This window comes from Chaetodon auriga, chromosome 19, assembly GCF_051107435.1.
Source record: "Chaetodon auriga isolate fChaAug3 chromosome 19, fChaAug3.hap1, whole genome shotgun sequence".
NCBI lineage: Eukaryota > Metazoa > Chordata > Actinopteri > Chaetodontiformes > Chaetodontidae > Chaetodon > Chaetodon auriga.
In genome coordinates, this window is record NC_135092.1 from 14,958,525 (window position 1) to 14,983,808 (window position 25,284).

Here is a 25,284-nt window from a genome sequence, read left to right on the forward strand (position 1 = left end):
CTTTGATCTTCTTTGCCAATTAATAAAAAAGGAAAAAATGTATGAACAATTGTGCGTGTTGTTGCTTTGCATAAACCGGGGGAAAAAGGCAAGAAAAACTGATCTTGTGCATTCATTAGGGGTGTTTACATAAACTGCTTTCTTCGGTCCGTCAAAGAGGACTACAATGCGCCTCTCAGCAATGGTAATGATCAAATGATTATCTCGAGATAAAAGCCGTCCACCGCTCGTAAAGCAAGACTCCAGACACTGGCAGTAAAACAAAGCATTACAAAATACAGTTCCTGCAAAGAAGAGTGACGAGCACGGGTCACTGACAACGAGTCATTCATCAATCAATCCAAGCCATCACTTAGACTGTAACCATGAAGCTGAAGGAGCATGAGTCGTCACTCTCTGCTCGTCAAATGAGTTTCCCGTAAAGGGAGGTTATACGTCCTCACAATCTGTTGTTTGTTTTCGCAAAATTCTTGTATAAGAAGCGCACGTTTCTCTGTATACACACTACACACACCAACCTGATGGCCAGGATATGATGAAAATTTCTGTTTCTTTACGTTTCAATTTCTATTTTTAAACCGCGACCACACCATCTGTAAGGACTGGTTAGGTTTAGGCACAAAAAAATGCTTGGTTTGGGTTACAAAAAGATCACATTCTGGCTAAAAATACACAGCTTTGTCGCCACGAACATCCCTGACTCTAATTTAAAAATACCTTGTTTTGTCACAACAAACATGGCTCAAACAGCAGTCTGCTGCTTGCTAGTCGGCTCAACAAATGGCCAACATTAACCTCTGGTGACTGGTTTTCAGACACTACAAACAAAATTGCATTTACAGTTTTCAGATTACAATAAAACAGGGTGCTGCAAGCAAATACCAGTATGCTCCTAATGACAGCAAGGGCCGAATGCATACAAGGCCATGCAGGTGCAAGACTTAAACTGTAGATGTACATAAAGAAAAATAAATACATGAGCTTTTTGCATCAGTGGTTCTGTTCTATAGATCTTAGTTGTTGTAAAACTGTGTGTACAAGCCAGGTTTCCACTTCTAGAGTTAGTCAGAAGTGGTTGTAGAAGTGCCTCTAAATCAGTTTGGATATGAATACGTGTCTGATATATTTAAACCTGTTAATGAAAAGAACAAAGAAAAACAGCAAATTCAGTGCCTGCCAAAAAACTGAAAGAAACTCCTGAATAAATGAGTGAGTGCAGATGCTTCCTTTTTGGTGTAACGGATAAGCATGAAAACATGTGAATGGTATGCCACTGTCTTTGCACTCATCTCAACTCAATTTTAATAAATATGGGAGATCTTGGACCAACATGTTTGACGGCGGCCTCCATAACCGTCACTGGACCTTTTGGAAGAACGCCGTTCATCGCTGAGGTTGAGTTCCACACACTTGTTCTGGCAGCTCATTATCGTCCAACACCTACTGAGATATTTTATGTTGTTTTTCCTTCCTTTAATTTCTCACATCTTTTTTGTTGCATTTGGTCTGTTCAACAACGTCAGAGCTGCCACCCTTGCACACAACTACTACACAAAGCTGTGGCTGTGTTTGACACCCAGAGTCATCAATCCTTCACACATGCAAGTGTAACCCATCATCAGTTGTTGTGTCTCAATTATAATCAAACCTTAAAAGCATCTAATTTTGTAAAAGGTTATACCGTATTGGCATGCATATGCTGTATACACAACCGAAAAGAGTAATGCTGCATATTAGATTCTGTCTTTCACCTTATATTCAATTTCCACTTCATCATATCACACTTGACTTGTGCTAGAAAACAGTGCTTGCACGTGGTCTGGGCTATAAAAAGGTACTTCCTGAATGTGTGTGTTTGAAAAGACCAGTTCATGCGCAGGAAATGCAGTTTCTTGCCCTTTTAATACATATTGGACCTTTGTCGTTTAATGAGATCCACAAAGGATGAATCGGACAAATCACAGCGGAAGCGCACTCAACTCGCATGTTCTTCAAAACAAGGTGGGCGGTAGAATGTGTTTATGGAACATGCACTGCCAGTTTTCGGAAGTTCAGGTCATGATATTCTTGTAATAATAGGATACTTAACCATACGTATCCCATGAATGTTCAGATCATGGATAAATAACAGCAAAGTTTAGGTCATGGAAAGCTGCCACGTTCAACATAGCATAAATTCTAATAAAAATAGATTATCTGTTGCAGCCAGGACACTTCTGACTAATTGAGGGTGAGGGGCAGTTTGGCTAGCCAGCTAGAACACTTTCCACTGATCCAAACCAATTGCAGAGCTTCCTTTACTGTTGTAAACCTGCCATTTGGCTGTGTACGAACAGACCAAAAGACATGAGACTGAAAACGCTGCAGCAAGGCAATGCATGCACGACAAATCAGACGGCCTAGAGTGAAGTATTCATCTTAAAAAGACAGCCAGCTATAGGTCTATTATAGCAGGCTAAAAGATGATAAATGAACCATTTGATGGCCGACACAAGGTCCACCATGGATCCCATTCTGTATGATCTCCTAACACCCTCTGTATATCAGTTTGATGAGCTTGTTTATAGTATTTATAACCACAGTCCATTCAGAATGGCGTTAAATTAAGTGCTATGCTAAAATTTAAAAAGTCTTCATGACAGCCCTCACCTCCATCCCAGCTCCACACATGTAACAACTCCCATCTCTCCTCTTGACCTTTTCCCCTTCTTCACTGCTTGTCCTGCAGTGCTAAGCTCGACCCCAGACAAAAGATGTAGTGCAGTGTGTACATGTTCTGTGCCACAGGGAACGGAGTGCTCCAGTGCAGGCATTCTTTTTTCACTTTACCGCTGTTGCTTTTAATCTCCCATCTCCAAGCAAGCAGGGTTTGCTGTAACTCCCGCTTAGAGAGATACAGCGAGGCGGAGAGGGGAGACGCAGAGAGAGGAGAAGGCAGGTTGACACGCCAGAGTTTGATAAGATGCGCGCAAAACGGTGCGGCGGAAGATGAAAAGTGCGAAGATTTAGTCCAAAACGATGGACACAGATGATAAAGGACAAGGAGGCATTTGAATGTTTTCGATCCTGATCCTGTGTTAAGTGCCTGAAGGTTTTCTAAAAGGTGAACCCCTAATGAGGTGTTTACCGAGTCAGCCATGTTGCTAAACATATCGATCTGCGTCCAGTCCCACAACATCACTTAAAACGAGCAAGGAAAATTCTCCAGTGTGACAAAGTGTAACAGCACAGAAAATCTCTCCCAAGAATTATGAAGTTTGATCCACAGAGTTGCATTCCCATCACATTTTGCACACCACAACTGCATTAAAAAGAAATCAGCACCAACACTGAAACGATGGTGCAACTGCAGAGCACGATGCCGTAGAACGAGGAAAGAGAAAGAAAAGCCGTGAAGCTGAAAAGTTGAACACTTAAAATGCAAAGGCTTAAAATGCAAAACCTTCTTCTTCTTTTTTTTCCCAACATGTGAAATACACCCACACAAAAAACAATTATACACATACGCAAATCCACATCATTTTACCATGGATAGGTACCTATATAGGCCGTGTGCTTCGTGAATACACTGACTTCTCTCTCTGCTTTATTATTTTCTGAACACATCCAGAAAGGGTTAATGGAACAAAACAAGAAAGAGGGGGGAGGGGAAAAAAGCCCTGTACAATTCTTCTGCACTGCCCTTTCTGCTCATCCATTCTCCGTGACACTTGAGGTAATAAATCAAAGCTGAGAAGGCAGGCCACAGTGGGAAGGGGACTAACTGTCCTCTCTCCCCCTTCCCTAACCTCTGACGCTGGTTCGACAAACCAATCGCACATCTGACAGTATCGAAAAAACAGACACAAGACTGTGCTCATTATGTGTTTGGCTGGCATTTGGCTAACAAGGCGATCTCCGCGGTACCGAGCAAGCGAAAGCGAGCCGCTGGGAGACAGCGGAATGTAACACATGGTTCGCTCCTTTACACATCAGTCAGGTGTAGCGCAGTGGTAAACACAGACCGGCGAGGCGCTAGCAGCACACGTTAAAGAAACACAGTGAACACATGTGAGACAAAGGAGTCTGTTAATGTGTTTCTAAAATTTAAAAAAAAAAGGCAATTATGGTATTTTAAGCACGGGAGGTCAAAATGTCCTTCACTGAGTAAAGGAAAAAAAAAAAAAAAAGAGCAAGCAGGTTCCTCCAGTGTAATGAGACACCAACTCCAGCGTTTCTTCTCCGAACCAGTGAGATTCAGTCTCACTCAAGACTTGAAGTATTTCACCATGAGTTGTTTACATTATTAGCAACAATTTTCTCTTCTTTAGATCAGATTACATTATGGGAGGCAGCACCGGCTGTGTTGTTCCGGCTGTTAGTCTGTTTTGTCACAGGCGCTGATGTTAACAGCCTTCTGTAAGCATCCGAACATCAGACATTAAAAGAACAGAGTAGAGTGTTGGTGGGTGGTTGCCTCAGTCCAATATGGTCTGCAAGCTATACCGTCCTACGTAATGTTTAGTGGGTATTAAATGAAAAAAGGAATAAATAAAAAATGACAATGGCCATGCTTAAGCCCACATAATGTGTGTGGGGCGAGGCTTTTGTAGCATCCTGTCGAAACACCCAACTTTAATAGGACAGAGAAAATGATGAGGCAGAAGAGATGCAACAAACGCAGCTCTGGTCATAAAAATTCACTGTCTATGAAATTCAATTTCTTTCATTTTGCTCTAAATCAACAACAGCATCTATTTTTACTGTGTCAGGTACATTTCATTTCACAAGCAGGACTCCGCTAATGCATCCTTCAAGAGAACAGCTGTGAAGATGACCGATTGTGTTGAATGCTGAACACAAAGAAAGCATAGGTGACACCAAAATGCTGTTCTGGAGCAGTGCCAGGATCTTAATAACAATATGAGGGTTTTCACAGTCTGTGTGGTCCTCTCACGACATACCCAGCACCACCAACTTTCCAGGAAAAACTAGTATTTTGTAGCCTCTTTTCTGGCAGCACACATGAAATGAAAACATCAGCAGACTGTTATTTCAAAAAGAAACACATGTCACGGGTGTTGTCCTTAATGCCATTCATTCCTGTTCCTATTTGTAGTGAAAACATCATGATTCATCGCGGCTGCAACAACTTGCGAGTGGTTATTTCGTTTTCTCCATGCGGTGGACGGTGTGGGCGAACACGCTCGCATTAAAACTATTAAAGCCCCTTTTCTCTTCCTCCCTCCACAGCATGCAGTCATGCACTGGAAGGGTGAAGCAGCAAATTTGCTAGCTGGCTGACTGGGAGGACAGAGAGGCCTTTCTCACCAGTCAACGGCTGTCCTTAATGAGAATAGAAAGTGATTTACTAGCTTAATGCTCCAGCCCTCAGCCTGCCTGCCCGCCTTTGCTTCGCGCAGCCAGTTTAGTCGGCACTCTTCCTACAGAGAATGAAACTGAGGCCAGGCAAAGAGAGAGAGGGGGGGGAAAGAAGATAGAAGGCACAGTCTGAAAAACTCCAGTAATGAGACATGGATTCTCTCAGTGCCCATATCACTGACCACCACTGAGCCTTGCATCTTTGTATTTGCCATATAACAGCTTTTCTATCACACTGAGCCAATCCTGTTGCCCTGAACAGATTGGAAACTGGAAAACATACAACATATTGCAATTATGGTCCACCTTGTGTGCGTTTAACAAACCGTGTGCCACACTCTCTGCGCATCTAGCAATACTCAGTCCTAAAAACGGTGGGCAAGTGTTCGAACATTCATCTTTTACGTGACATAAGTGGAAAAAATGGAGAAAGAGAGGTAAGCAAGTTCCCTTCATGCATAGTCTGCTCCTCTTATGAAGCAAATATCTTTTGTGCTTGGTGTAAGGCTGCTATTATGTCCTCTGTGATTATCCTATCAGTGATGCGATTCCCAACACCGACGTCTTTCACAGAGAACTTCAGATGACCTGTTAAGGGGACGAGGGCTGTGCTGGTTTGACTCACACGCTCATCTGTGACGAAACACGCGGAGAAAGGCGGACGTGCGCTGAGGGCTCCCTTAAAACCTGCCGTGGCCAAATGTTGACAGTGATGCAAACTCTAACCTAAGCATTCAGTTAAGCTCACACCACCAGCAATGCATGCGTGCCATGAATTAGGTGCTCCAGTGAGAATAAAATAAGCAATTTCATGCACATTTGCAGGGCCAAATTGCATTCCTTGATTGGGGCACCGTGCTTAGTGTATGCATGAAATTTCAAGTCATAATCATATTTAACCACAAAATGGGAAAGCCAGACTGAAACAGAGTAAGACGGAGAGGGTGGGGGGAGGAAACAGAGTCACCTACAACATGAGTGGTACTTTATGGTAGTTTGTATTCCACACAGAGCAGCGTTTCAGTAAAACAAGGGAAAGGGAAAGCACAGATTCTAATTACACCTGGACTAGTAGTTGCACGTCATGCTGGTCTGAACACATTACAGCCACAGTGGAATCCAAACAAGGTGATGGAAGCAGGACAGGTGCTTGAACGCCAGGGAGCACGCATGATTTGGGCATGTAGCTCGGGGTGAGAACACCAGAATGTATGGCTCCTATGCATGCGCACAAACGTGCAGCTGGCTGGTTATCACCGTGGAGGGGAAACACAGGACCAAAGCAGTTCTTACCGAGTGTGAAGTAAGGGAGAGCTGTGTTGTCAAGATCATCCATTACGGAAATTCGCCCAGGTAGGTCGGTTCTAACGAATAACCGGAGTCGGGATTCCCCCCCTCCTCCTGCTCCTCCTCCTCCTCCTCCAGTTCCTCCTCCACCAACACCACCTGCTCCGGCAGCACCCCCTCCGCCGCCTCCTCCTCCTCCTCCTCCTCCACCGACCACGTTCCCCGAGGCTGCGCCGGTGAAGCTGAACTCGTTCTCCCGGAGTACCGGCAGGGTTGAGACGGTGACGGTTTTCACCTCACATGGCGTCTCCGCGTCGCTCTCTTTGTCCCTCTCTTCGTCAGGCGATGTCACCCCTCTGTTCGCTCGGACCGGCCAGGTTTCTGTCAGCAAGAGCACCACGAGAAGGACGCGGAGGTGCAGTGGTAATATCCTCGCCATCCCGCTCCTTGTGTGTGGTTCTCTTCGCTTTGAGTGGGGCTCATAAGCTGTCCGTTCACTTATAGTAGGCTACAGTCGCTGCAAAGGAGTCGCGTCCGTCCAGGAGGCGGCAGCACAGGTGTAGTGAGAATGACATCTCTCGGCTCCTCACACGCACCCATCTGTGCTCCCACTGTGGGATAACAAATCACTTAAACACGGACGGGACGTGTTCTTTAAAAGACAGACAGGAGTGAGTCATCGAGGAGGCTTCTCTGTCGCGTGGCGTTGTTTATTTGTCCAAGAAAAGCAAACAACGACAACAACAAAAACATCTTCCAAAATCTTTGATTGTAAATTCATGTGAGAGTTCAGATGTCTTCAGTCACACACTTTGGACTTTTTGGCGTTTTTTGAAATGAAATCAGTGAGACAGGCAGAACTTAGACTGTCATCACCAAACATAAGTAATGAAATGAATACACTAATGTGTGTATGAGGGACTGTAACCTACCAGTGGTGGAATATAACTTAGTATTTACTCAAGTACTGTACATAAGTACAAGCTAGAGGTACTGGTACTTGAATATTTCCATTTTATGCAGCTTTATGCTTCTGCTCCACTACATTTAGCTGACAGCTTTACTAGATTACAATGTTTTCAATGCGCTCCTTTTCCATTGAAAACCATGTGTCAGTAATTGGTGCTTTATGGGTTGAGAACACTGTTGGACTTCTGAAGCTTAATGAACTACTTAAAAACCCTCTTTGATGAGGACGAGACTGCATTTTCACGAGGTTGAAAACAGGCTGTTTTTCTTTGAAAAGTTGATTTCGTAGAGATACGTGGTTCTCACAGGACAGTGATGCTACAAATATATGATATTTGTATAGATTATGATGCACTGCTTTAGATTAAACTACCCAAAGTAGTGTATAAAGTAGTTAAAATTAGCACAACCATCAGCATCTACAGCAGGAATGCAATATACACATAAATGCAGCCGTAATATCAATCCAAAAACATCTCATATAATAGTATTACTCTGAGAGAGAGCATTTTACTGCAGAATGAGTACTTTTACTCACGATACTATAAGTGCATTTTGCTGAAAATACATACTTTTACTTACCAAGGATTTGAATGCAGGACTTTTCACAGTGTGGTATGAAGTTTACTGATTTAAAGGATCAGCCAAGTCATTTACAAATACCACAGGTTTTCCAGAAATATCTTTGTGAGGTTGAAAGTTCTTTCTCGACCTTGGAAACAGAAGCAAACAAAACATTACAGCCTCAAGGTCCATTTAGTACCTGTTCTGGTGCTTTGGATTATATTACATACAGATGGTTTTCCAGATGCCACGAGACTGTAGATGTTCATATTTCTCTCACTTCAAGGACTTCTCACCCATGTTGACTCCCAAGTACAACTCAAGTATATCTTCGATATTTGAAAAGCACATGAAATATGTAGTATGGAAGTTATAACACTACAGATTCCCAAAAAGTTGCAAAGCTGTTCAATCGTTTGCAAACAAACCGACAGCTGTTTCTGTCACTGTTCCTGAGCTCATGTAGTAACATCCTTCGTGCAATCATGCTTTTACGAAGCGGTGAACCCTGCTCCATCCTTTCTTGTGAACGATCAAGCCTTTCCAGGATGCCCCTTTCATACCCAATCATGATGCTATCACCTGTTACCAATGACCCTGTTTACCTGTGGAATGTTCCAAGCAGGTGTTTTTAGAGCGTTCCTCATCTTTCCCAGTCTTTAGCTGCTCCTGTTCCGGATTGTTTGAAACATGTTGCTGCATCAAACTCAGAATAAGCAGATATTTACAAAAATCAATGAAGCTGATGAGGTAGATTATTAAATGTATTGTCTTTGTACCGTTTTCAATTCAGTAAAAAAAAAAAAAAAAGGATTAAAATGACCACATTCTGCTTTATTTAGGTGCTACACACCCAGTTTTTTGGTATCAGGGTTGTATTTTGTTTTCTTCAAACTGATTTAAGTCAATAAATTCAGTGGACAGCCTGAGGCGCTGTCTATAATTCACCTGTAAAACACAAGGATTAAAGTTTAACACACTATATTGACAATATTAAATAGCGATTAATAATGAAAAGTACAAAAACACAGATACATGAGTCAGTAAATGAGGCCCTGTGCCTTCAACTTAGCACGTCCTAAAGGACTCAGCTCAGTAAAGGATTCTCAGTCATCCATACACCTACTGTCAACTTATTCACTATTAAAACAGATCTTTTCAAATATGAAAGCTGCACTAAGTCTACTGCTTCGACTGAATGTGCAGTTTCACCACAAAGAACCGAGTTCAAAGTGAAATGAAGTGCAGCCAACCCTGGCTGAAATATATCACCTCTGATGAGTGCAGCAGAAATTAAAGTGAGGAGATTTCCACAGCAAAATCACAAGCTGTTCTACCAAGAAGTACAGAAGTTACATCGTACAAACAATTACAATAACTGAAGTTATTCCTCAGTCAATACCTACGTATTTGACAAACATATGTAAGGAGGCAGGCTGTTCCAAAGCCTCAGTGCAGCATCCACCTACACCCAGCAGCCTACTAAATGTTACTTCATTTTCTGGATCACACAGGCTTTAGAATAAATGCGAGTATTTGTCTGCCTCAGTCATTCTTCCTGTCATCACTGCAGAGAGATGCTCTTTGACCTTGTGCTCTGTCCATGGTGCTGAAATATTTACACTTCTACTGTGGCCCAGTTCCATACGTCTTACGAGTGTTGCACAGTATTAAGTACTTGTCCCAATGTACAATGTCCACAGTGATGGAGTGCAGTGAAACAAGAATGTTAAACATGAACATGTTAAGTTAAAAAGAATTACATCCAGTTGAGAATAATAAAGTATGCTATGTTAGGCTATGTATTGTGTTGGGCAGGTTAGGAATAATACAGTAAATCTGCTGCATGATGCCGCATTTGCACATGTTGCACAGTCCATGGAAGAGGGTTGTGCTGTCACTGCCATTGTCTGCACCGTGTACTTATTATCTGTCGCTTTTCCGGTGTGAACATACTGCTTACTCCAAACTTAGAATTAATATGGAAAAGGGACACAGTGCCAGCCGCTCTCTCTGTCTCTCTCCGTGGTGCTGAAATATTCAAACACACTCTCTCTCACTGTTTTCTCCGTTGTGCTGAAGCGTTCCGTCGAAGGGTCTGTCCCAGTACCCACACTTGCAGTCCTGAGCGCTTAAATGCGCATTCACGTTACCTGGTAAGCAAGCACACTCATGTTACTTCTGAAAGAGACTCAGCAAGCCTACTTTTCCCAGATCATGAGTGCAGCCCGTTGGTAACACACAACAGAGTGAATTGAAAACCAAAGAGTTTTGATGTATAAAGATGCCATCTCTCTCCCAGTAACCCAACACAGCCGAGCCTCAGCCACAGCGAGCAGAAAGGACTGCGTATTTACTGAAGCTAATGTCTGCCCATGTCCACCATATTTTTACAAATATAGTCGCAATAAAGTCTTAGAAGTTGCCAAATCTGCCAACATACTCACTGAGTAGTTGCTCCCAGAATTCATCACAGTCTCCTGGTAATGGTGACGTACGTATGAAGTGGGTTTTCAACTGATGCAGACACAGATAAGTTCCTTGCCATGTTGCATTTGTGTGCACACAATCAATGCTCTGATGCTGAGTCTTTCAAGTCGACACAAAAATATGAAACAATATTGGCAGGAAATGTGTGACGTTTTGGAGCAATAATGTCTAACAAATAATTCTCCTTCTGAACGTATGAACAGCCCACTGATGCAATGCAAAACCAAAGAAAGCTATTTATCCTGCCTCAGAATTTTTAATTTTGATATTGATCCCTATGTTCGCCGTTCTGAGAGGCCAGGAGCAATTACACAGCTATTTTTTTCATGTACTGTATAAAGCTTTGGCAGAGCCTCAAATGGGGTTATCACTTACTTTATTACTCCTACTATTTTATTACTCCTTCAGCTGCCCTGAATAGGTGTTTCTGTTTGTTTGTTTTTTTCACTTTCAGCTCATTGTTGGCTTGTTGTGGCATTGCTGGTTGTATTTACTTGTATTTTGTGAGGATAAAACGGAATCAAATGAAAAATAAGAGCGTCTGAGCTCGAACAACTGAGCCAAAATTTGCCTGAGCGACGGGGACACCTCATTAACTAAGTGAGTCCCAGTGTGTCCTTTAAATCCACAACACAATTGCCATCAGTGAAAACATGTCACACAAGTCGGCATTTAACTTGCAAATGCCGTACCGCAGGTGTGGGTATTGAAACACCCCCTGTCTCTCAGCGTGAGTGTGTCTCTCTCCATGGTTTTGAGACATTCAAACCAAAAATGCTTCCAAAATCAGTCCTGGTTTCCAACCCAGTCCACTATATTGACTTTTGGCAACATGAGGTGGCTTTTTCTTATTGTACTAAGTCATGTTGAGGTTTAAGATGCCATAGAGCCGACCCAGCTATGCAACCCTTCTAACTTTGTTTACGACGCTTGAGAGGCAGAACGTGCTTCCCCTGTTCTGTTGTCTTTCCAGCTTTTCTTCGCGTCCCTTGCATGCATTTTCAAGTGGGAGGAAGCGAGACGCGAGGAAAAGATGAAAGTTGGAGGGTAGGATAAACAAAGACACAATGAATGAAGACAAATGAGATGAGCCCCGTGTGTATTTGCTTCCAGACGCAGTTTCCCTCCACAGTGCTGAAACATCCAAACCCGGTCTCTGTCAGTTTCTCTCAATTCAAAAAATACACATAACAAATTCAATGTAAATCAAATACTGTATTTTCGTCTTTCATTTAGAACATCACACTGCCAAGGCCAAATTGTTTGTGCAATACAAACTGTGCTGCAGATGCAGAGTACTCTCTCTCCGTGTGGTTTTCTCTAGCCATCACACAGAATCACCATTATAAGGTTCCTTTCAGAGATTGCAGCCAAATTCAATGATCCATTGATTTCCATTTTCAACCTTTAGTAACTTTATTGCTTCCTTTTATAAAAAGCATGCCTAATTTTGGCACAGCAGTTGAGCATGTTCCAAGAATTTTATGACAAATGCATCACTTTAAATAACGCATTTTTTTAGCAGAAATGATGTTTTTCACCATATAGAGCACTAAGTTGAAATCACAGCCGTTTTTTTAATCAGTTTGTGTGGAAGTCTTTGGTTTTCTAATAGGTAGAAAACCGAAAGCCATCCTATTGATCCTGCTGGTGACCCCTATGGAGCCACTGCTGAAATAGTGTGGCTCCAGTGTTTCATCCACACTTTGAAGAGCCCACATCAAAACGAATCCCTCTAAGTCACTGCCACATCCACCGCCCCTACAGTCATTTGCATTTGGGCAACTTTTCTTCCTTTCCCTCCCGTGTTAATTTGACATTTTAGCCAGTCTGTCATAATGATTTCTTGATAGAATAGCTGGCTACAAAGATTAGCCTAAAGGGCGAATCTGACAAGCTTCTGGTCAAAGTGCTGACACTGTGGAGAGATCCAGTGTGGGCCCACAGAACGTATGCTGTAGTTTTGCAGACATAACCTCTTTTGCTGATAGATTTCATTGAACACTGTCTGTCTTTAATGGGCAAACTGTAACAAGACATCAGATAGGATTGATTGATGTTAGTGTCTTCGGTGAGGTGGCGGAGAGCTGCAAATAGCAACTTAAACAAGGGTATGGAAAGGAAAATTGCATTGTTATTAGCTGATGGAGAGCTGTGGTTGGTTATTTGAGATTTATTGCTCCGGAAATTGCTTCGACCTGAACGCCACGGTAGCCTCTGACTCTCTCAAAATTGAGTTTGATAGACAAAAAGCTAGCGTCCACTGTACCTAGACAGAGATGGTTAAACAGATTTCTGTGGCGTAATGAGTGAAGGACCTGACCTATTCCCTCCCTGCTTTCATCAGCAAGACTGGAAGAGTGTTGTTTGATGTCAGCATGTGATTGAAAAGCCTGTCTTCCGCTCTGTCTTTCGAGTTAGATGTCATTGAACACTAGACCTGGGAGTGTGCCTTTTTTTAACAAGTCCTATCCAAAGGTAATAGCCTAAATCCCCAGACGCAAGAAGCAAATTTAGGTTGAACAATAAAAACGAATATTGCTTTCTGCTCCCTCATCCACTGCTAAAAAAATATCATGCGCTGAGCTCCAAATCCTTAAGTGGACCTGTGCAAAGGCCAGCTGTCGAAGAACTTCAGATCGACAGAGCAGTCAGTAAATGCAGATACATGAGTGGGTGTGAGGCACTATCAGCTTAATGACCTATGTGGTTTTTTTTTGCAAGCAACACCCACCAGAGTTTTTTTTTTTTTTAAACAGCTACAGCTTGCAACAGATGCAGGTTAAAATACTGAGATGGGATTGAGATCCCATGGGTGCTGAGGAAATAACATAAATGTTGTGAGTCTGGGATATATTTATTCTACGTGGGTGGGACAACATTTCATAAATGAACATGAGAAGCTAGTATGACTGTATATTTCACATTTGTGACACAGCTGAAAAAGTAATTTGTTAACGCAGATTAAACATGCGACCTCAAAGGTTTTGGAGCTGGGTTTGTTTTTTGTGACCAAAAGTCTAAAGCCATGCTAGCTGCTCTGTGAGGCTTGACTTTGAGCTTAATGCAAATGTGCCCACAATGATTGATCCAAGATGGCACCGCAGATGGCCGCCTCCATACCGCGCTCTCTCACACTTTGTTTTTGTTTATTGGTTGTGTTTTGAAACGTCCCTCATTGCATTTATTGTTCAGGCTTTTGCATTTCTTTTTTCTGATGCAAGCACACCGGGTGCAATGTTTAAACCAGAGTTAAAATGTATTAAGAATATGTATTAAATAATAATATGTATTAAAATGTATGTGCACACATACAAGCATCCTGATGACATGCTGATTCTTAGTTTAGTGGATTAGCATGAGAACATTTGCTGGTCAGCACTGTAGCAAAGTACAGCTAACGATGACAAAAAAGTAGTTTTTCATGTCTTTGGTCATAAACCAGAGTATTGGACCAATCAAAATTTTGACCTGATGATGGAGTGAGAAAAAATCTTTAGGGATGAGTGATTAAGAGGACATGACCAAATCTCAGGGCAGAGGAAATTTCTAGAAATTAGCAACGTCACCATGATTCATTTTCACATCATAGAAATCATGGAAGTCCCTCCAACAGTCATTGAGACCTTTCACAAAAAATACAAATATGAACCCCATGGTGGTGTGAAACGTAAAGTCAGGGGATTACAAAAGATCTGCAGGATTCATCCACTGGGAACCATAAATGTCATGGCAATCCATTTGATATTTGCAAGGGTATTTCAGTCTGGATCAAAGCGGTGGACCGACTGACAAGCAGACTGGTATTTCCATCCATATAGCCAGGCTGCTTGGATGGCTAAAAAAGTACTGTGTCATGAAATCAGGAAATTCAAGAAGCTGTTCATATAACGTGCTCTTGCAGCTTGTTCTCCATGAGTTGGTTTGAATAGAAACAGTCCTGAGAGCTGTGCTGCACTGGCAGCGGTTTCCTGAGCTATCTTTGTTAATTGATTAGTTTAAGTTATCTGGAGACTGCCCCAGTTCTGCAGGTGTAAACAAAGAGCTCCTCAATTAGAAACTGGGTTACACCTGGAGGACAAACACACAACCACACACTCCCACTAAACACACAACGCAAACAGCCAACACCATCTAACAAATTGGTTTAGTGGGTGCTGAGCACACATTCCAGCAAATGTGTACAGCCGGCTACTGATAAGTCCTTTCAGTTCAAAGTACAGAAACTTAAAATCTGTTCCCCTAATTTGTTGAGTGATGTAACGCATGTGGGGGCTGGACCTTGATAAATTTCATGGTTCTTCAAAATGGCTTCCATCAGCACTGGTACATTTTGTGAAATCAAGACAGATAAGCATGTTGGGGTGTAATTATGAGTGTTTCAGTTTAAACTGTGAGTGAAACATCTCAGGGAAAATTAGGCTGGTGAGTTTTTTTTTTTTTCCAGCAGCATCAGCATTTTGTTCACCAAAACGCCCGTGTTTTTGTTCTTGTCCTCCGCAGAGGACAGAATTTACTATTTATTTCACAGCAGCATAAGAGGCAGCTCTCTGACTGAGGCAAAAATAAAAAATAATACAAACATTGACATTATACAGGCTTAAGAGACAGTGTTGCCCCATAGGCTCTTTGGAAGTAAGTTTTGTCACATGAAAAGGAAAGTTCAAAAAAGGTCAGGTTGGAGAGATTTTAATTACATAAAAAATTGAGCGATATGTTCAGATCTCTTTGGTAAGCTTAGAAACATAAGTACAGAAGCACATTAAGATCTTAAAGAAAAGTAATGTATTAAAAGGTCAGTGTATAGATTTAATGTCCCCTCTTCAAAGTCCTGCTGTCCTCAACTATTAACAGTCTATCTATCTATCTATCTATCTATCTATCTATCTATCTATCTATCTATCTATCTATCTGTCAGGGTTGGTGTGTGGTGTGGGTTCTGTTGCAGCAGTGGGCAGCAAACTGAAGTGGCATGCTGGATTTATGGAACCAGGCATTTACATAGACATCTGTTCTGTGAATAGGTAGGCTGTTGGCACTTTCTAACTTTCTGTCTTAACCTTTTGCTTTAGCTGCCAACATTTTGTCTCTTTGGTGACGACAGCAAGAGGCCAGCCCCAGCCTGTGCCCGCTGTTATTCTATGCCTGCTGCAGTGGAGCTATTTGATGTCTCTGCTACACTGGAGCCACAGACTGTTGTCATTCAGGGCCATGTCCCACCTCACAGACGGGTCTGTGGCTCTCTGACAGACTCCAAGTGTTGGGAAATCTACCTCTGGATGACCCCACCCCTTGCTCATATTCTCCTCCGTCATCCCCATTGAGAGCTGCCAGGTCAGCTGTCACCCCAGTTTACCGTCCACAATCCCGGCCCACTGACTCACCCATCCGTTACTCCCGCTGCTGACGGACGGTGTAGGTGGGACAGTCAGGCAAGGTCAGAAGTATGGTCTTACTCTCATTACTCTGGCCTTGCTCCCTGCCATTACTTTCAGCGCTCCCTCCTCCGTTCCCCCCAGTCCATCTGTCACCAGCATTAAGAGCAGTGCAATATATTCCTCCCACCCCCAGGCATGTTTTATTACAGCATTTAAGCTGTTGCACTTGGACTCTGCTGCAGAAAGTTGTCCTGAGAGTTTCAAGAGCATTTAAATCTCTTTTTGGACATCCTCAACCAATAAATTCATTAGAAATCAAAACACGGCTTGGAAGCATAGGTGCTCACGCGTGGAATAATTCAGCAAAACAAAGAATGAGCGCAGCGTAGTGGAAATTAAAGTCTGTTACATTTACTTTAAGTACTGACAATTTAATATTGCTGTTAAAGTTCCAGTTTAAAAAATGGATTGTCATAACTAATTTTGAATGTTGCTCTGGGTAATTTCAACATTGTTATCAACTAAGCTTTGCTGCCTCCATATCCATTTGCTTCCACTTCCTTTAGTCGTGACATTTCACTGCACTGATGTAATTTACTGTGCTTGTGAAGTATTAATAATCAGACTTACAGAAATTGTTGGACATCAGAATGTCAGCTCATTCCAGTAAACGCTGATTTCATCATTTTGTTTACTGAACTCTTTGATGATTTCTCATATTTGACCTTAAATATAAAGTTTGACCACATCCTTTCAAAAAAAATTGAGTCAAATTAGTGTTTTTTTCTTTATTGTTTAAATGAGCTGATACTGCTTCAAAACTGATGCTTGTATTAAGCTTCTCTTACAAACACACTTTTGTTTCCTGAACTGAAAACTGCAGCTCTGTGTTACAGTGTGTTTCTGCACAAAGATGAAGCCAGACTCCAAACTAGAACAGACACTATAAAGGATCGATTCTTGCTTCCCTGCTCTGGCCTCCAGCGGATTTTAAGACTCTCATTATAGGGCTGGTTTTCTGGATGAAAGGTGGGCACGCTGGCGACGTATGGAGAAACCGAAATTTAAATCTAATCCGATCGCAATTTCATTTGCATATGACAAACTAGGCCACAGAGCAGTAAATGCGTCCCCAGCACACGTTTGCGAGCTTAATTTAAAATCCTTTAACACAGCTATACTATCATCTTGACAAAGGCCAAAGGTGATTTGTTATCGGGACTCTCCAAGTCTGAAACAACCACACTGAAGCACTTCCTGGGATTACAATTCCATTTGAATCACCACTTTAAATCTCAGTTTTATAGACTTAGATTTGTATTCTACTGCACAGTCTGTGGCTGTGTTATCGTCATCGTTGAACATGCTTTTATCCTCGAAAACTAATTGTACAACTGAATAACATACCTTTAATTATGTAAGTGTTGCACGTGACTTTGTCTTTCTTGCAATCTGTAGCAACAGGTAGAAAAAAAATAACATGAATCTGTTTAACATTGTTTGTATTTAAAGAAAAAAATAGCCGTGAGTTATACAGTCTATTAACAGTACACTCAATGCCAAGAAAATCTTCCATTTAAACAGCATGTACCAAACCAGTGCTGTTTTACTTCAAGTATTACATGTTGTACAAACACAATGCAGTTTCATTATATTGGATAGATAACTTTTCTATTACAAATATTCCAAAAAGAGGGAAAGTTTCACCAGTTAAAACTGTTATCCAGCTGCAGAAGCACATCATCAGTGTTAAGCAATTAACAAAACGTGTTGTCGCGCTTATCTTCAGTGTCCAGATCATCTTATGTAACTGGTATTCTTGACCTGATGCAGAGACGGAGTACAGTACGGGATTTCAAAAGAGGAAGAGGGGAAGGACCTGGGTTACTAATGTTGTAGAGGAGATTATTAGAGCACTGTATCGCTTTCATCTGGTCATGGTGTACTCTCTAGTATCTACTCCAATGCCCCCGGCTCATCAGCAAGACCCTAGACCTAATTTGCAGTTCCTGACATGACCCTCCCACACACTGCCTGCTGAAAAATCCATGCCTTCAAACTAATTAGATGGACACAGAACGCAATTAGAGCAACTGATAATTAATGCTGTGACTAAATATGTTCCTGGAAGTTTTTTTTTTTCTTTCTTTTCTCCTTTTTTTTTTGGATCACAGCCTCAGTGGAACAGGATCAGATATAGTAGCTGTTGTGGAAGGTGGAAGTAGAGGAGAATATCCCCATTTCAGTAATGCATTTTAACATTAAGCCTTAGCTTATACAGACTGGTTATGAATTACTTCAAGGATGACTTAGCCCAATCTATTCACAAGCACACTCAAGAAGCATAATTGTGATTTTAAGATGTCAAGACACTGCTCTCTCACTCCAAATACTAATGTACCATGTTTTGCTTGTTTTCAGATGATAATATTGGCAGTTTAATTTGTGCATAATTACAAGTTCATTTTCCCTTTCTTTCTATTGGACTTTGTGGCGATGATTGAGCAATAAGTAATAGTTTGGCCAGAGGCTGGGTGTTCATCCTCTTCTCATGAGCTTATTCTACAGACAGAAAAAACAAGGCAACATCTGCATTACAAATGTGTGCTCTCAGACACAGAGTAGTCATACAGAGGAAGTCGCTTGAGATGCAAAAAGAACAAGGTTGCCACAAACCTGTTTAACAGTCAAGAACAAACTCCAACTAGGATATCAGATTTGATTAATAAACAGAGCAAAAAACTGATTTGTATACATGAATAAAAATACCACTAAATAGACCAGTGAAGCCTTTGTCCAGTGTCATTATGAATTGCACTCCTTCATATAGGGCTTATTAAACGCAAGTGTTTGAATAATAACTATAATAAAAAGTCTGATTGATTTTCCAGGCCAAAAAAAAAAAAAGAAGGCAACAGTATGAGTTTATGCAAAATCTATGCTTTGTTAATGTTTTCTTGAGCACAATTTGCATACAAACCCCAATATATCACATTTGATGAAGATGTTGGTGGTGGTCTGCCAGAGCAGTGTATGTCTTCCTGCTATTTTAACATTGGATAAGAGCCTGCAAAACAGGCCGTAACTGCAGTCCAGAATATGAGAAAAACTATGCTTTAGGTTGGGTCACTCTTAAGCATAACATATTATGCATCACGCTGAAATGGTTAAAAACATGTTCAGGCTTTCTCACTGTATGTGCACTGTTGTTTGTTTTAATATTGCATAGAAAGAGGCAGTGGGAAAGAACTCTGGCATAGACAGTCAATATTTATTCTGAGCACTGTGCATTTGCAAATTTAATTTTGCCTTCCATTTTATCTTCTGTGGAAATGCCAAATGTCATCAACAAGGGTGTGTTACACTACACAGCAATAGCATCTTCAGCTTAACCCTTTCAGCAGTACCTTACAAAACTTTTGTAGTCTCTGCACTCTTTCAGCACACTGATTTTAAAGGTGAACTAAAACGGAGAAACAAGGTCAGACTAAATAAAGCAGTTAAATATAACACTGGTTTACTCTCATAACACACACTTTACTATTGTCAGGGATACACATAACTAGCTTACAAATACACATACGTGACAAAAATCAGAAATGCATGATGTCAAGTTGTTTCAAAAACATATCAGGTAGCAGCTGAATTAGGTCTGGGTGAATGGACAGTGTCGTGAATGGGACCACTTTGGGTGGACACTGTAAATATGTTGCACTGTGAAGCTGTTACAATCCAGCAGATGGCTGCAATGCAACACTTATGAATGCCAACCACCATAAAACTGAAGAGAAGATGAAGAAGATAGCTACTGCCATTGGTCACCAATATACATTTCTCATCTACAGGCATTTCCTGTCAACACATTTGACCCAAAGAAGTAACGTATGGTGAGAGATGTCCAAAAATCAACAGATATCAAGCAGCTACTTCTGCTTTCCGCCACCTACAAAGAAACATCAAACCCGAGCAGAAGAAAAGACTTCCCTCTGGCGAGTGGCTCCAACATGTGCCCTGGCTTGAAGCTAACACTGACCGCACTGAAATATGGTGCAAGATATGTCATTCATGTCCACATCCAACAGACAAAACAGGGGTGGTTTATACGGCATCAAAGAATTCCAATCATCCACTATTTGATTAAAGCGAAAAGAGTAAGGAGCACACCGATGTGGCAAAAGCTATGGTTAACAAACAAGCTAGTCACGCCCAGAAGCCCAGTTGTCCACTTGCGAAATATCGAAACAAGTTGAATTAAGAACAATGCCAGGCTCTGTGTGATGTTTTTCTCCTGGTATTCCTTAAGTCTAAAAACACATGTCCTTTGTTCCTACGTTCCTACGCTGAGGATTTTGCTTTATTGAAGTGGCTAGGAGTGAATGTTGGAGGTGCATATTCATGGATAATGTAGAGCACTGCACAAACTATCAGTGAGGAGTTATGTAAAGTAAAGTTGTAGTCCCCTGAATTTTGGGGGCTGCTCTTTCATGGATTGGTGGACATCACAAAAGCCACCTTCCAAACTGACAAACTCCACCTTGAGAGAATGGATGGCTTAAAGCAAGCAGGAAAACGTATGGCAGCATCCTCTGAGTATGACTTAGTCCAAATAGTACATACAAGCAAACCAGATTGTTACTTAAGCAACAAGTACACATCTCATGTCATGAACATGTCTCTCTGATGCACATTCACCTCTCATAGGTGACCAAAGAGACATTTAAAATAAAATATTTTCTGTGTGGGAAGCAAGTGAGGGGTCATGTCCTTGTTGCTGCAATAGCAACTCCTACCAATTGATCAAGGCAGTGGGTGGGGGGGGGGGGGGGGGGGGGGGGGGGTTGATCAATGGGACAGTGTGAACCTTCACACTCTATGTCCCTGTTGTGAGGTGAATTAGCAGCTGCTGAATGTGTGTGTGTAGTGGAGGAGATGATTGATGGTGTACACACTCCTTAGATCAATGTAGGGAGTTTGCAGCAACAGTTGTTAGTGCATAGGGAACTTGCCAATCAAATTTGGGAGAGAACGGGACTGATCAGAACAGAAAAAATTAAAAACTGACAACTACAAACTTCAAAAAGCACAAGACAGAATCGCAAAAATAACAAAAGAGCACAGTTCAGCAAAAAAAAAGTGCTGAGATGCTGCTCAAAGCCTCACATCGTGTTCACACAGATAGAGAAGACAAATTCCTCCCAGAGACGATCAAACCATTTATCAAAATGCACATCATTTTTACTGATTTGTCAGGTTTTTGGATGATTATAAAAGATGCTTCCACCATCACTCTGGAGTGTGTCACTGAGGTATTCTATCCTGCACGTCTGTCCACCAGCAGCAGCAGCAGCAGCAGCAGCAGTCAGATACAATGATGATACAATCAACAGGAAGGAAGTGCCAACCTCTGCAGTTATAGTGTATATATGAGACATGTCCATGCCCATGAAATTGCGTTCTCCTGTTAAGAGTTCTTGAGGTGTATTGTGTGTAATTCAGTAATATCAGTAAAGGAAGGCATCTGCCCACTTGTTAACCCCAATTATTTACCTACACTCACCCACCTGGGAGCTGGAGCTACTACTTGGTGTGTAATTGTGCCTGTTTTGTACTTGCTAAAGATGCAAGGGTATTAATGTGATACCAGTATTATAATAAGTATGTAGACAAGGTCAGTAATCAGCTGTTAAAAAAAAAAAAAATGTGTGTGACTACAAAGTGGGTAAGTGTGGTCTCAGCATACATATTATGGCTCCATCAGTGAGGATTTTAAAGGTTTTCTCATGTGTAACCAATAGGGGGCAATGTTGTTCTGTGATTAAACTGATCACTCTGAGACTCCAGTGCTGAAAAATCTATGGAGCATATACAGTATGAAGGATGGCAAAAGAAGAAAATATAGCAAAACAAATGAATAAAACCACCAGAGGAGATAAGTCTTGGCCAGAGCCAAATGACTTCAGGCAGCTTCATTTAAACCGCTAAATCGGATTTTATGCTGAAATTGTTCAATAATTAGGGAATACAGTGAGGCTATCGTAAATGTCAGACCAAATATATCAGCACAAGCTATCAGGCTCAGGTACAGCCTCGCAAAATACCATGCAAGTCGTTCCAGGGAGCCCTTTCCTGTGTTTCACCTGACCTCCCTAGAAATTCCATCTACAACAAATCTATTGGAGGCTTGAGTGTGGCAACATGGTTTTTTTTGCTGCTTGTGCATGTATATATGCATGCATGTGTGTATGTACATGTATTCATGCAAGATACGTGTATGTTGCTGCAGGTGTCATAAACCATAGCCTGAAGGAAGAGAGGCATTGCACTCACAAATGCAAATAATTTCATTTACCAAACATAGTAGACACATCACATCCATCAAATGTTCTCAGCCTGGATAAAAATCTTAATCGAGAGCTCTTCATCTTGTTTGCCTTTTTTGTCTTCTTTTTCGACAAAGATCAACATGAATTTGGAATTACAACAGTGCAATAGCTCACAAAAGCTCAAGGTGAAACATTCACACAAAAGCTCTGCTAACTTTGTGCTGGTGCAACAATGACACCCCTTATCTTATGAAAGTGAAGAAGCCATGAATAAAACATGAGGTCATACTTCTTTTTTTTTTTTATATAGCCTCTACAATACCTCATACACGGCTAGAATAGCTAACAATCAAAGAGTCAAGAGATAGGTTCAGTGGGGAGTGACTCTCTTTTGAAGTTGTGTCTCCCCGGCCAATTCTGAATTTCTTTGAAAAGAATAAGGATATACTGGACCATAGCATGTTCGTCCCCCAGTGGAACGTCTCTGTTTCCACTGTATTTATGTATTTACTTAATGGAAAGTGGACTTCTTCTGTATTCAGCCAAGAGTAGAGAGTTTGTGCTCGATGATTTGCACATCAATGCTCTGTCTGAGTGGCTACGGAACAATACGCTTTTCCTTGTTAAAAGCCCACTGATGTGCGTGACTGAAATAACTTCTCGTTCCTAAGTGTGGTGATTGATATTGCAGTGATGTCAGTCGTACAGCTTTTGGTTGTAGTTTGTGGATTAGTGTGTTCCCTGTGGTATGTACCTGTTTCAGAAGTCAGCGTGGAGCTTCAAGGTGGTTTGAGACATATCTCATGTTCCACAGCCTTTTGTGATAAACACGGCTTTAGATTTGTGCAGAATTCTTCCTCGCTCCAATCTTTTCTGTATCAAAGGTTGTGGGCTTGATGGTCCAGCACAATGGTCAGGATTCCTGAGTGAAGGTCACAAAAGTCTATCAGTGACCCATATGATGCTGTTTCATGGTTTTTATACACAATTCACCACCAGAGTGTAACAGAACATTGACTGGGCTTTTTACTGGCTTGGAGGAAGCTCAACAGGTGACAGAAATCTCATATTAAACTCACAGATGAATTAACACAGGACTCCAACAGAGTGAAAGACAAGGTCTCAATTGGGAATGGAAGTCTATAAATGGCACCACGTAACCAAAGGTGCTGGACATAGAAGTACTTTTTCATGCCAAAAGAAGTGAAAGATCAATACAGTCCAGTTCAAATCAAGAGCTGTCTTGGTAGGAGATTGTGTCCAAAGAGTGTTGTCCTCGGAATACCAAAAAGGGTGAATATGAGGTTCAGGTTGCAGAGAGTGTGTTCATGGGGTTGAGGGCAGAGAGAGGCAACGGCAAGAGCTCAGAGCACACAGAGACACTCACAATAGGTCATGGTGAAGAGGATTTTGCAGAAGGGATTTGTGAAGTTCAATAAAGAGTCTGAAATGAGGCCACCAAATGTGCTGTGTTTTCATTATTGTGGGTCTCAATTATAGATAAATTAGAAAAGAAAAATGTGGTTGAAAAATCAGCACTCCATAATTTTGTACTGTCCAAATGTTTCAAGCATCGCCTCTACATCCAGACCAGTATACCTATAATTAAGCTCATATTGGCCCTCTCTGGAATACATGATTTATGTCCAGTGCCAGTGCTGAGTTCCAGTGCAGGAAACTAGAGTTAGCCAAGTGTTAAACTGCTATCTGATGCTATCTGCCATAAACGCAATCTTTATGAACCTTGAGCGTGTTTGCAATGCTTGGATATTGTAGAACAAAATCATTTTGAAAATGTCTGCAGTGAATGTTAAACGTTTTGTCATTGAACATGATCCAAGGTTTGGAGAGTTATCTAATATCAACATTCATGTTGTTACATCAGTGGCATGAGTTGCTGCAAGTGTTGCATTGTTACACTGTATTTCACTCCATGTTTAAGTGTTGTTGGCAGTCTGTAAATCCACTTTGTTAGAATTGGTTATCACAGCGTTATAAGAACCAGTGCAAAAGGCAAGAAGATGCAATGGGTATGATGCATACATATGAGTATATGCGCAACTCACCATGTCTCATTTAAGTAAAAGTACAATGGCAGGAATGGCAATGCTGGTCTGACAGTCTTGCAGCCCACCACTTTGGTCCCAGCTAAAATACATCTACAACTACTGAATTGATTGACATGAAATTCTGAACCTTCGTCCCTGAGATTGAAGACTACTGACTATGGTGACCCCTTGACTTTTTAATCTAGTGTCACCATGAGTGTGACACTTTGAAACAGACATTTATTTTCCCCTCAAGATGAATTGCAATAACTTTGGTGAGCCCCTGACTTTCCATCTGCAGCCGACCTCGAGCCAAAATTGAAACTTGTCCAATACTTTTGCTTATGACCTGCAAATACCTGCAGTGACATTCCCATCAGTCTCAGCTACTTTGTTGTTAGTGCTAAGTAGCAAATGATAGACATGGTCAACAGTAGATTGGTATATACGTAAGCACTGTCACTGATTGCATATTAGCAAGCTGATGTTAGCATTTAGCTCAAAGCATTGTTGTGCCGAAGTACAGCCTCACAGAGCTGCTAGCATAGACAGAGTCTCATTGTTTGTTTTGTTTTTGTAATCTGTGATACATTCTCCTTCCCTCCCCCTCTAAAGTTAACCACCAGCTTTCTTCGACTGAAGGCGCTGTTTGAAAATGATCTGATTTCTCTCCTTTCATCACAGCCTGAAAATACAACCGACAAGTGCCATTTCACTGGAGGATATGGCTCATTTCCTGATTGTGTTTTACACCTCATGTATACAAGGCAAACAAGCAAGCTGACAACACCATGTGCGTGTCTCTGAGTTGGTGGAGATCTGATCTAAAGTTATGTTCCCTTTAAGTGAAAAACAGAGCTCGGT

The 25,284-nt window shown here is 41.5% G+C and overlaps 1 protein-coding gene across 1 annotated transcript in view; it reads right to left on the bottom strand.

The window, feature by feature from the left end:
- Nucleotides 1–7,364, bottom strand: part of astn2 (astrotactin 2) — a 259,439-nt gene extending 252,075 nt beyond the window's left edge. The window contains exon 1 of the mRNA XM_076757943.1: nucleotides 6,655–7,364. Within this exon, the coding sequence (XP_076614058.1) occupies nucleotides 6,655–7,087 (433 nt within the window). The 5' untranslated portion in view covers nucleotides 7,088–7,364. The remainder of the gene's footprint in view (nucleotides 1–6,654) is intronic.
- Nucleotides 7,365–25,284: the final 17,920 nt, after the last annotated feature.